The sequence below is a fragment of the Chaetura pelagica genome, unplaced genomic scaffold (genome assembly GCF_000747805.2).
Source record: "Chaetura pelagica isolate M959 unplaced genomic scaffold, ChaPel_1.0 scaffold415, whole genome shotgun sequence".
Classification (NCBI taxonomy): Eukaryota; Metazoa; Chordata; class Aves; order Apodiformes; family Apodidae; genus Chaetura; species Chaetura pelagica.
The window spans coordinates 675290-687387 of record NW_009953398.1 but is presented as its reverse complement, the minus strand read 5'-3'; the positions used below and the strand labels follow the sequence as shown (position 1 = coordinate 687387).

General features: G+C 47.2%; 1 protein-coding gene across 1 annotated transcript in view; it reads left to right on the top strand.

Annotated features, from left to right (window-relative positions):
- Positions 1-184: 184 nt before the first annotated feature.
- The window catches only part of ACSS2 (acyl-CoA synthetase short-chain family member 2), a 29742-nt gene continuing 17828 nt past the window's right edge, over positions 185-12098 (top strand). Inside the window, exon 1 of the mRNA XM_009998383.1 lies at positions 185-375. Within this exon, the coding sequence (XP_009996685.1) occupies positions 287-375 (89 nt within the window). The 5' untranslated portion in view covers positions 185-286. The remainder of the gene's footprint in view (positions 376-12098) is intronic.

The following is a 12098-nucleotide window of genomic DNA, read 5'->3' as shown; positions in this document are numbered from 1 at the left end:
GGGTGGGAAAGGCTGGTCGGGCTGCCGGGGAGGGGGGGAACGCTGTGGGCGCTGCCCCCGGCCCCCCCGGGGGTGCAGGGACATGGGGGCTGCCCCCTCGTCTTCCCCAAGGCCTTGCTTTCTGTCTGCCCGTTTCTGGGTCACAAGATCTGTGTCCTCCCCCCCCGTTGCCTTTGCAGAGTTTTGGGGTGAGATCGCTAAAGAGTTTTACTGGAAGAGTCAGCCCACGGGAGCCTTTCTGAGGTACAACTTCGATGTGACCAAGGGGAAGATCTTCATCGAGTGGATGAAAGGGGCGACCACCAACATCTGCTACAACCTCCTGGACAGGAATGTCAATGAGAAGAAGCTGGGAGACAAAGTCGCTTTTTACTGGTAGATTTCTGGTTTTATTCTGGTATAGAAATGTGCGTGTGTTTCACCTCAGGGGGTACAGATGGTGGTGATTTCTGCTGAGGTCAGTTAAAACATGGTTAAAACCTGAGAGGCTTTAACCTTCACTCAGGGTAGAGCAGGTGTTTGCTGTCCTTGTGTTTGAGAAGGGCCGTGCCATGGGGTGTCTCTGCCCATCCTGGAACGCACTGAAATGGCCCAGAGCAAAGTGAGGAGCTTTTGAGTTCCAGCTCTCCCTTTGCAGTCGGACCTGCTGAGAGCAGTCAGAGGGCAGTGAGGCAGGTGCTACAATTCCCTTCTGAAGCAGGTAGATGTAGAGACATGGGATGAGGAACACCTAACATCCAACAGCACAAAGCAAATGAACCTCAGATCTCCCCTTATTCATGTTTTGTGGGTCTGGAAAGATTCCACTGCTGTGGCAGACAGGTTCTTCTAAAACCTGAGCTTATATATTGATTCCTTGCACTTGAACATATGTAGTGGCACTCTGAAAGGCTGGCTTCTCTATGCTACCTTTGGGAAGAAAAGTTATCTTCCATCCCTATCTGAAGTATGGTTGTATTATTTTTTTTTTAACCAGAGTACTTACTAGTGTTAAAAGCCACGTGAAACTTGGCATTTTTATATGAATGCAAAAAGGGTTTCACCAGAGATCCAGAACTAATGCTCCCCTGCAGAACTAGCTCAGCTGGCACCTCAGCTGTGTCCCCAAGCTGATTCTGCCATTTCCCTGGAACTAGCAGGCATTTATGTTAAGTGGGTGTGACTGTTTATGGCAGTACAGAGGTAAAATTAAATGTATTTCTTGTTGGGATGCAGTGACTTGGGTTATGGGGAGTCTCTTCAGCAGAGCAGCTGGAGAAGTCTTACTGTCATTGCAATAAAAATACCAGATGCTCTAACAATGAACAACTGTGCTGCTGTCAGTGATTTTTGTGCAGCTGAACAGTTCCCCCCCATCTGTGGCTGGTGTAAATGTGACTAGGGGGGCTACCCTGCTACAGAAAGGAACGTATTTACCCCAGTGTAGCTCTGGCTCTGTCCCTAACCTTGGGCTGATAACAGAAGTTTCTATCCAGGCATCTCCTGCCTCACTGAAAGGATTATAGTTACCACATAGCAATTAATCATATTGGTAAGCCCCAGGTGAAATGGTGGAAAGTATTTACTTCCCTGCTAGTGAAGCACATTCTGTAACTCACTCAGATGTAAAATGACTGAAGCTTCTGAATGCAAACTCCTTTGTAAACTCATTCAGGTAGAGGTGTGCCAGCAAACAAAGACATGTGGTAGGCCAGGGCTGGCAGCTGGCCTGGGGTTTATGGAGGGAGTGGTTGAATCATTCTTGCATATAAATCTTTAGGTGACAGTTAAGCAGCAGCCTACGGCTTCAATTTGGTCTTGATGAATTTGTTGGGTTTTATTTTCCTTTCGGTTCTTCCAGCAGCCTTTATTTGGGCTATTTGTGATGCTGAGCAAAACGTATTAAAATGGTGGGTGTGTCTGTCAGTCATGGTGTTCACAGTGCTGAAAAACAAGGTGTCTCTTCCTCCTTAGCAGACAGTTTTCCCTGAGTATTTTGGGATAAGCTCTCCTAGTGTGGTTCTGGCACTGGGGTGTCTGGAGCTGTCAGTTGGGAATGTTGGTGGGAGGGATCCAGGAGGCATGCTGAACCCAAACATGTGCAGTGCTGATCTGCCAGCTTGTGGCACTGAGGTCTTGAGGAAGCAGAGCTAAGGGTTGCAACTCATAAAATTATTCTTCTAGGAGCTTGCACGTGCCTCTCTGGACACACACGTTTTTCTTCAATAACAAAATGTTAACATCATCTTGTCCTTTCACATTTTCCATTTATCACTCTGTTAAACAGGCTTGGTTTCCTACAACACTTGAGACTTGTCACACTGTGTGATAGGTCAAAAAAGAAATGAGAGCCTCTAAAATCCAAACAGGATTCCTAGGAAAAACTGGAATATTTTAAATGTCTTGGCCAGTTACTTGCTTCTAAGAGTGTCCATAGTTTCCTAGATGGGAAAAGGTGCTGAGATTATACCAAGGTGTCAGCTCTGAGAGCTTTGAAAAGATACGAAATCATGATCGTTTGCTTTCAGAGAGGAGAAATTGGGGGGAAAAGTGAATGTTTCCAGGCATTACTGAGTGTCCATGAGAAGAAGATATTAATCCCGACCAAACTCAGGGCTGCAATGTGCTGTTGGCTGTGTCAGTCTCAAGTTTGCCCTGGGCTGGAGGGAACTGAAACGGTTTTTTTGGATCTGTTGCAGCCAGGTTGCTCTGAGGGTTCCTGCATCACTGCTGGTCTAGGACTGGCCAAATCTACTCCACTTAGAGGTTCTAATTCCAAGACACGTGGGATTTCTCTTTAGCACAAAGGGCAGTACATGGGATTGCTTCATGCTGCAGAATTTGTACATACATTTATTGTTGCAGCATCATCCTCTTGGTGCTGTCAGGACTGTGTAGCTCAAAAGGACCATCCTGAGTTGGTAGGAAACACTTGCATTTTCTCTCTTCCCTGTTTCACTGTATTTCTTGCTGCTCGTGAACGTTACAAGCATTTCTGTCCCTGCTGCTTTTGATTCCTCTTTCTCTGTTCAGTATTGCTTGCATGGCCTAAGAAGGAACAGAAGCTCCAGGAAATGTTTTTGATAAAAAATGCTTCTCTCAGAAATGAAATCTCTTTCATAATTGCGTGGTGAGGCTGAAGTCAATAACACTGTGGTTACTGTGCAGGTATCTAGGGTCGCTTTGCAGGCCTTGCAGGTGAAATGCACTGGCCACACTAGTTGGGACCCTGAGGACACTTGCAGGGGAGTGGGAGCAATGTTGAGGGTCTGTGGTGGGGAATGTTCATGAGAGCAGAACACAGTGTGGCTCCAGCATGCTGCAGGCCAACCTGCCTCACACCCTGCATGCTGTGCTGAGGGGCCTGTTAATCATGTCATAGAACCATCAGCCTGAGCAGCTTGTGGAGGCAAAAATATAACCAAGTGGGAATGCAAAAAAGCAAAACCACTTCTTACAAAACCCTCTAATTGTACCCCGGGGTGTGGAGGTACTTGGATGAAGCCTCTTCTCTATGTAACCCCAGCAAAGCTGAAGCACAAAGTTCTTGCCTTTGTCTCAAACCAGTCAGCCTAGCTGCAGTACTGGTGGTGCCTGGTGGGAGCAGGAGTGGGAGGTTGAGCTTAAGGACACTTGTTTTTAGCCTCCTTGCAGCCTGGGTCTGTAGGCCTAGCAGGTTGCTGCTGGCTTCTACCATCTTTGGAAGAGCTTATCAATTTTCTGCCTTCTTATGCTTGCAAATGAATTAACACATCTAGAAAGGAGAAAGGAAGATAGTAAAGGCTGGCAGAGCTCACCAGAGCTTTGTTTAAACACAAGAATAACTGCCTGTCATTCCCATTCTGGGCCTAGAACAAACATGATGTGAAAAGAGAAGGTGGAGAAGGTGGCGTTTTTATTTAAAAAAAAATGTAATAAAGGATTTAAGGCTTGTAGTTGTGAGATTTCTTCCAATAATTCTGTAATGAAAAAAAAATATTCTTTCTGTAATGAAAAAATCCTGACAACTATAAAGAATGTTTTAAAATGAAAGCAAAAGGGAAAAAAACAGAGCACCACTCAGGAGCACTTCTGGAGGATTTTATCAGGAAACTGGAAGATTAGTTTTGGACAGCAACTTTCCAGAGAGGATGCAGACTGTCAAACACTGGTTTGGGCTGAACATGCTGCTGGGGCCAAATGGGACAAGGTGGTTCCTGGTGCACCTTGGGCTGGTGGTTGTCCCTCACCATGGAGTGCTTCATACTGGGATGTGCCACCTCAGAGTTGAGAATGAAGCTGACTAAGCTGTGTTTCTGTTCCATTTCTGCTGTAAATGTCTGGACCTCTTCTGATTGCAGAAATAATCTCACTTTAAACTACTGAAAACTAAGTGCTTCATCTCCACGTTCCAGATCAGCACCATGGTTTTTTTCTCCCTTTTGATGTATTTGCAGTATCAGTCTTCCGTAAGTGTCATGTGCACAGAAGCTGTGACTGAGGGTGGTGGCTTTTAACATCAAGACTTTCAGAAGTTCTTAACTCTGGCCAGCTTCTGCACAATGCACTCTGCTCTGCCAGTCCCACTGGTTTGTGACCAACTGACTTTTCATTTCTTTGGTAACTTCCTGAGTGACTTGTTATAATTCCAGTGAAGCAGCCTCTTTCAACACTGCCCTGGTAGTGAAAGCACATCCCTGAATGACACAGTTTGTTTCAAGAACAAAAACTCACCACTGGGAAGGTTATATTTACTGCTACACATTTGGAGGCACATGCCTGCAGGCTGCTGGGAGCAATCAAAGCTATGTTGGAGGTGCTACCAAACAACCTTCCCTGCTCTTCCCTTGTGACTTCTGTGGAGACATTCCTCTCTCTGGGGGGGAATTTGAGTAAGCTCTACAGCAGTGAGAAGCATTAGGGAAAGGTTACCATGGGTTTGGTTTATGCTCACAGGCTCAGCACAGCTCCTTTCCCTGATGGAGATTCTCTGTGGGAAAGGGGGTGGCCACACTCAGCCCTGAAAATGAGAGGTTTTCTGAGGTGCATCCACAGCAATCTGCAACATCTCCCCATTGTGTGTGCTGAGAGTGGAGTGACAGATGAGTGGTCTTGGCAGATATTGTTTTAGAAGCATTTCTGGACAGTACAATGATCTGCTTCTGTGAATCAGACAGATTGGGTGCACCTAAAGTAGATAATAAAATACATTTAATGTACGTGCATTTTATTAAGCTATAGATCTTGTACCCTCCTTCAAGGGCAATGATAGTTGTAGCTTTCCATCATAGAAAGTGTAGCTGGTGGGTTTTGTGAAATCTTCCAGGCTGCCTGAATGTTCCACAGCAGTTTCTCATACCTCCAGATGAGGACATCTCTGGTTTGTGGGTGCCTTCTCTGACTCTGAGCTGTGTGGGTAGCGAGAAAGTGGGAATGGTAGACCTGGAGACCTGGTTTTAAAAAAAGGAGTAGAGGGAGTAACTGTTGCATCTTGGACACATTCAGGTCATGTACTTTCCTGATTTCTTTGTTGAAATTCTTCTCCCAGTTCTGGCACAGTCACCAACCAGTATGGTTAGTGTTGTGGCCATACTGCTAACAGCTGCTGCCTTCAGATGCTCATATATGAAGACGAACTGGCACTGGAGGGACTGGTAGCTTCTCCACACGTGTAGCTCCCTGGCTTTTTCTCCATTGGTGGATGGAGTCTCAATCTTCAGCTGTGGGATGTTGAGAGCAAGGCCATGCTGGGCTCTAGATTCATGTAATCACTCTGTCCTGCTGTGAATTTGGTTGCAGATGTGAAGACTGTGCTGCCCCAGGGCAGCATGGAGATGCCTGGTTAAAGGTTTAGAGTTTCTTGGTTTTGCTTGAGGGGCTGCAAAACACAGGATCATGGCCTGAAGCTCGTTTCCAGAGGCTCTGTGTGTGTGCTTAGACCTGGCATCTGCTGGTTTTCTCCTGTCATATCTCAAGGTCCTTTTGCCCCGAGTGTTTCTGTTAATGGCTTGTGCTTGTGGTGCTGCATCCTGTATCCTCCTTATTGCTGGTGAAATCTCTGAGTGGTTGTGCCAGAGGGATGAAGTGCAAATGTGAGAGCAGCCAAATGCATTCTTCAGGCAGGTCCTGTTCTGTGGGTTTCCAGGGTGTACTTTCCCAGATGCAGTGAGTCAGGGTTCCCAGCCTCAGGTTACTCGGACAGCTGGCAGACACCCAGGCACTTGGAATTGTTTTTCCCTTCTGAGGGCTGAGCTTGACTCATCCCTGACAGGTACACATGCTGGTTTGGAGGGAGATTCTGAGAAGGATGATTGGTTTGAGGTTTCAGAGACCTGTCCTTGTTCTGCAGAGCCTCTTCTGTCATAGGATGCAGAGCAGGAGGCAGGAGCTGGCACATGCTCTCAGCCTCCTGCTTTTCTGCCCTGCAGTGCAGTGAAGGGACAGATACTAAAGGCTGGTGGTCACTTGGTTGCACAGTGCCTGTGGTTTTGCCCATTCACAGGCACCCCTGGACTTGTGCCTCCATGGAAGGGTGTCTAGCATTATTGAAGATTTTCACTGTAGCTTTTAATGAGCTGAAATAACCTGTAATAATGCTCCTGTAGACAGAATGGGACTTTTCTTCTCTGTTAAATCAAGACTGTAGAGAAGGGAGACAGTTGGGCAGCACTTGTGTAGGTGCTGTGTGGCTGAGCAGGAAGGAGAGGGGTTGTGTGAGCTCTCTCCTGCTTGAGAACATACACTGGCAGCAGCCTTGAATCAGGGGAGCAGCTTTCATTTCCTGTTGGAGCTGTTTCCTCCCAGCCTTTTGCTCCGAAACCCTTGGTAGCTGCCACTGGCAGGGATACAGCATCCATCTATATAAATACAAGGGAACATGCAGGAAGTATTTGACCAGGTAAACAAGTTGGATGTCAATAAGTGGCCAGGATTAAATGGCGTGCTCCCCAGAGGACTGCAGGAATTTGAATGTGAAATTGCAGAGCTGCTAGCCAGGGTATGCTGTGTGTTCCTGAAAAGGGCTGCTGTACCAAGGACTGGGAGGTTGCCAGTCCCACTCCATCTAGAGAGGGCAACAGAGGGGTCCTGGGAACTGGTAAATCCAACTTGTATCCCTGGTGATACAGTGGAATCAGGTCACTGTGAGATTGGACCAGTGCAGTTGGCTGGGAAAGGTGGTGGAGCTGCTGTGAAGGGAGGTCCTGCTGGCAGCCTTCTGAGGGGCAAGGGGGTGGCACTGAGTGCATGGATACAGCTGTTTGCAGACCATCTTTGTCAGGTTTCCTACAACGGGTTGTTCAGGAAAGTGATTTAACTGTGAATGGAAGGAAGGTCTTTCTGTGGAGCTGGCTTAGCCTTACCCTTTGCTTCCTTGCTTTTAATGGTCACTTTTCAGGACCAGCAGCAGGTCCTCCAAGGAACAGTGCTGAAACTGTGCTGCTGATGGTGGCCAGACTCATGTGCCCTCCATTAACAGCATCTCCTGCTGCTGCTGCTCTTGGAGGCAAAGCACCAGACCCTGGTTCTGACCCATCATGGTGTTTTGTTTCAGTCTGAGGGGCTCTTGGCTGAGCTGCTGTGAATGTCCCAGTGCTGAAGTGGAATGCTGCGGTGTACATGGGACCTGTGGCTTCCTTAATGTTCTTATTCGGCATTTTTTCCTCATGCTGTTCATTCATCTGACAAATGGTCTGATTCTGTTGATCCAGCACAAGGGGTTTAATAATTTTCACTAATTTCTTCTTGCACCCCTGTCTTAAGTATGTTTGCTTATGCCCTGACCAAAGCCACCTTGTGATGCTGGATGTGTGATGGCACCAGAACTGCCTGGGGAATAGCAAGGAGGGGTGTGCACAAACAAGAGCTCCTGGATTTTCTCATCTCTGTGAAACTTGTGTTTTGCAACACTGGCAGATATTGCAGGAGCTGGGATATGTTTAAGGCTGGTTTGATTGCTGTTGGGAGGGACACCGCAGTTATGCAATGGTGGCATATTATGAATATTGGCAGGAGAATTGAAACCTGGGGGTGGCTAAAGGGAGTTCATCGACAGAAAGGATGGTGAACTCCTGTGCAGATTCAGGACATGGTTGATCAGAGCCTTTAGCTTGCTCATTGGACTAGAAAACCTGATTATTTTATTTAAGCTGTGTCAATGGCTTGTGTGTTCTCCCCTGGCACCTCGTGAATGGAGCAGAAGTGGACAAGGACTCAGGCTCCGTGTAGATGAGACTTTCTCTGAGTAGTGGCATTTACAGGGGACAAAAGTGATCAGTCTTTGCTAAAAGAAGTGCAAGTGGGTGCTTGTTCCAAGCATGGCATTTTTCTCATGGGTAATTTCACTGGTTGTGCCTGGTGGGCTTTCAAAGCTGAGTATTGGTTACTACTGCTCTGACAAGACCCCTTGACTCCCACCAGCTCCTTAAGCCTGCCTTACCCTCGCGTGCCCAGCCCTGCAGCAGAGCTGGCAGGCACACCAGCAGCAGGGTTTCAGTTCTCTGTTTGCATTTCGTCACCTCTTGTTACAGATGTTGAAATGTGGTGTGATATGAACTCATCAGCCCCAGTAGTTCTCCAGAAATTCAAAGCCCATTATTTTAGCAGGTGTGACCTCCCTTCTTCAGGGGAATCCCTCAAGGCAACTGATGGCCTTCCTGGTTACTTTTTTGCACCTGCCTGCCTGTTAGTGAAGGATGTTCTGCATTTCTGTTGCCTCTGACCATCTTCTGAGAGATGTTCCTTGTGTAGAATGAGATGACAGTCCAGCAGGTGACACCTGGCCATCACCTTTAGAGGCTTCTGAGGCATGAAGGTGAAAGCTCCACTAAAGATCTGATTAAAAATCTGATTTCCTGTCATGGCTTGATGGATATTGTTTGAGTCTCCATTGAAATCACCTTGCCTGGCCTCCAGTGTTTCTAGAAGGTCTAGAAAATTTGGCAGTATGCTCCATTATTTCCTAAAATCAGGCATCTCCCAGCTGCAGGCATCGCATTTTACTTGTTTGTCCAGGATATGTTTCATGGCCTGGCTGCAAATAGTTTAAGCAAGGAATCAGCTGCGTTGTACTGGAAAGAAGCTTCTCCCTCCCTTTGAGCTGGTAAAAATAGTCTGTGCTCCTCTGAAAATATTTCTTACAGTAAACAGCTAAAATGTTTCCTCTCATGTCAGATTCTCTCACTCTTCCTGCAACACTCTATGGATCTGGCTCCTTCAGCTCCAAGTGCCAAACTCAGTCACCTCCTGCGTAGGTCTCACGTATGAGCTCTGTTGCAAAACCACATCATCATTTTATTGTGGTTTTTTGTTTGTTTTTTTAAAAAAGAAACTTCAACAATTTTTAAATTAAAATTTTAAACTTTCCTCTAAATAAGTAAAAAGTTATCGGTTTTCTTCCTTGGCTGTTCTCCTTTGTTGCAAAATACTGAAGAAAATAGGGACATAATTGAAGTTAATGCATGTCCTCTTGGCTGGGTGGTTACGCAAGATCAAGTAGTAGGAAAAATGTGGAGCCACAGAGGAGCAGAATTCCCCTTGCTGCTGAGCAGATGGTACCTGTCAGCCCAGAACAGCACAGACACCATCACTGGGGTATTGACATGTGGTCTGTGGGGCTTGGGAGCTGCCTTGTTCTATTAAATGTGATTAAATAGTGGATTTCTCTTGAGGAGGGGCCTGATGTCTGCTGTCAGTCCTGCTTTGTCTAAAGATGTTGGAGTGAGTCCAGAGGAGGCCACAAAGATGACCAGAGGGCTGGAGCAGCTCTGCCCTGGAGACAGGCTGGGAGAGTTGGGGTGTTCAGCCTGGAGAAGAGAAGGCTCCAGGGAGACCTTAGAGCACCTTCCAGTACCTGAAGGGGCTCCAGGAAAGCTGGGGAGGGACTTGGGACAAGGACATGGAGTGATAGGACAAGGGGGAGTGTATTAAAACTTCAAGGGGGGAGATTTAGGTGAGACATGAGAAGGAAATTCTTCAGTGTGAGGGTGGTGAGACCCTGGTCCAGGTTGCCCAGGGAAGCTGTGGCTGCCCCATCCCTGGAAGTGTTCAAGGGCTTCAAGTGGATGGGGCTTGGAGCAACCTGGTCTGGTGGGAGGTGTTCCTGCCCATGCAGGGGGGTTGGAACTGGTTGGTCTTTAAGGTCCCTTCCAACCCAACCAATCTTTGATTCTGTGGTTCCCCTGGAGTGTTGTGAGCACAGGCTGTTCAAAGCCCATCCTATTGACTTCACTGCCTTCTCTTGACTGCTGACCCAGCAGCAGGGTAAACCAGGAGATGTCAGTTCCTTTTAGACATGTCTGAGCATCCCACAGTCTAGAGAAAGGGACTTGAGGCAGATTTAAGGGTGTAGCCTGGCAGCTGAGTGGGAAAAATGGAGGGAATTCCAGAGGGTCAGTAAATAAAAGAGTGATTTAGGAGTGGTGTCCACCCCCAGCTTGGCTCTGTGCTGCAGGCATCGCTCAGGGTAGGTGAAGTGAACAGTGTTTGGACTGCACCAGGTAAATACTATTTTCTTCAGATGCCTCTGGTGCTTGTTCAGGTTCTGAAAGGCTGCAAATACAGAGAGCAGCTGAGAATGTATTTAATGGGAAGGAAGCACAGTAGGATTGATGTGATTTTTTTTCTGTGGGACACTAGCAACCATGCAGGGTGCTGGGTGTTTTCATTGTAGGCTGCGTTTCCGCACAGCTATTTTAAAAGATGATTAGAAGATTGATTCCCTTTAGAAATATGTTCCATTCCAGCTGTGTTGTAAACTACAGGCACAGGAGTGTCTGTGGTTGTGCCTGTTGGACTGGAGAGGATGGACCTTGGGGGTGGACACAGCACATTGTGCTCTGCAGGACACTGGGCTCCTGCTTTAGCACGGCACGGAGCTCAGGTGCTGTTTGCCAGCCTGGTTTGGGTTTCTTTACAGCAATAGGAACCCATTGATCCTATCATGACCAACTTCTAGTTGAGATGGGATGGGTTGGCTCAGAGGTGGATTTGACAGTGGAGCTGTGTTAGGCTCTCTGAGGAGAAAATCATTGAGTGGTTTTAATATAGGTCTCTGAATTAACTGTATGGTTTTAGAAGGTGATGCTGTTAAATGGGTAAGTTTTTTCTCTTTCCTGGGGTTTCTGTTGCATGGTTTACTCGACAGTCTTCTCTCAAAGTGCTGCCAAGTATTTCTGAACATACTAGGAAAACCTTTTCATGAGCCCCTCCCTGGCTACACTCCGTTAACACAACTCGATCCTTGTTGTGGTCTAGCAGAATTGGAGCATGAGATCAGGGACCACAGGGGCTGAGTCTTCTGGTAAACCTTTCACTTGGAAAGCCTCTCAGCCTTCCTAGAACTCCTTTGGTATTTGCTGTTGTGCATTACTGTGGTGGGAAACAGGTGACAGTAAAGCATGGGCAGGGCTGGGCTGTCTGTCCTCTTATGGAAGATGTGGTGCTCGGGAACCTGGTTTAAGAACTGGACTTGGTAGAGATAGGATAATGGTTGGTAGAGTTAGGTTATGATTTGACTTGATGATCTTAAAGATCTTTTCCAACCAGAATGATTCTGTGAAATGTTCTCATAAAGGATTTTTGCAAACTATTTCAGCCACCCACCCCAGCTCTCTGCTGGGGTCATTGAAGCAGTGCTACTTCCCTTCTGCTTTGGGCATTATCTCTAGGAACATTTCCATATTGAACAATCTATGGTTTGTTTGGGTTTTTTTTCTAGTCAAATGGTGTCTTTATCTGATTATCTTGCCCAGCTGGTCTCTCCAAACTTCACATTTCAACATAATCTGTTTCCTCTCTCTACTTGAGCACTGTTCCTGTGTCAGATGGGATAAGCAAAGCTGGTGGCGGAGGGAAAAATCATATTTTTTCAGTCTTCATGGCTGTTGTTCCCAAACCACTGAGCTGTCTCCAGGCAGACCCTTCTTCAAGGTGCAGTTTTCACAGGTCTCCTGAGAGCAGCCAAGGCCAAATGGCAGCAGGAGATTTGTGAGCAGCTGGTGGCAGGGGCTGAGCACGCAGCCCGAGCGTGGCAGCGCAGGTGTCGGGAGGGCCCAGGGCTCTTGCTGCCCATGCCGCCTCACCGTGAGCCTCTTCCTCAGATGCCAGGAGCTTGTTCCTGCCAAGCTCTGCCTGGCATTCCT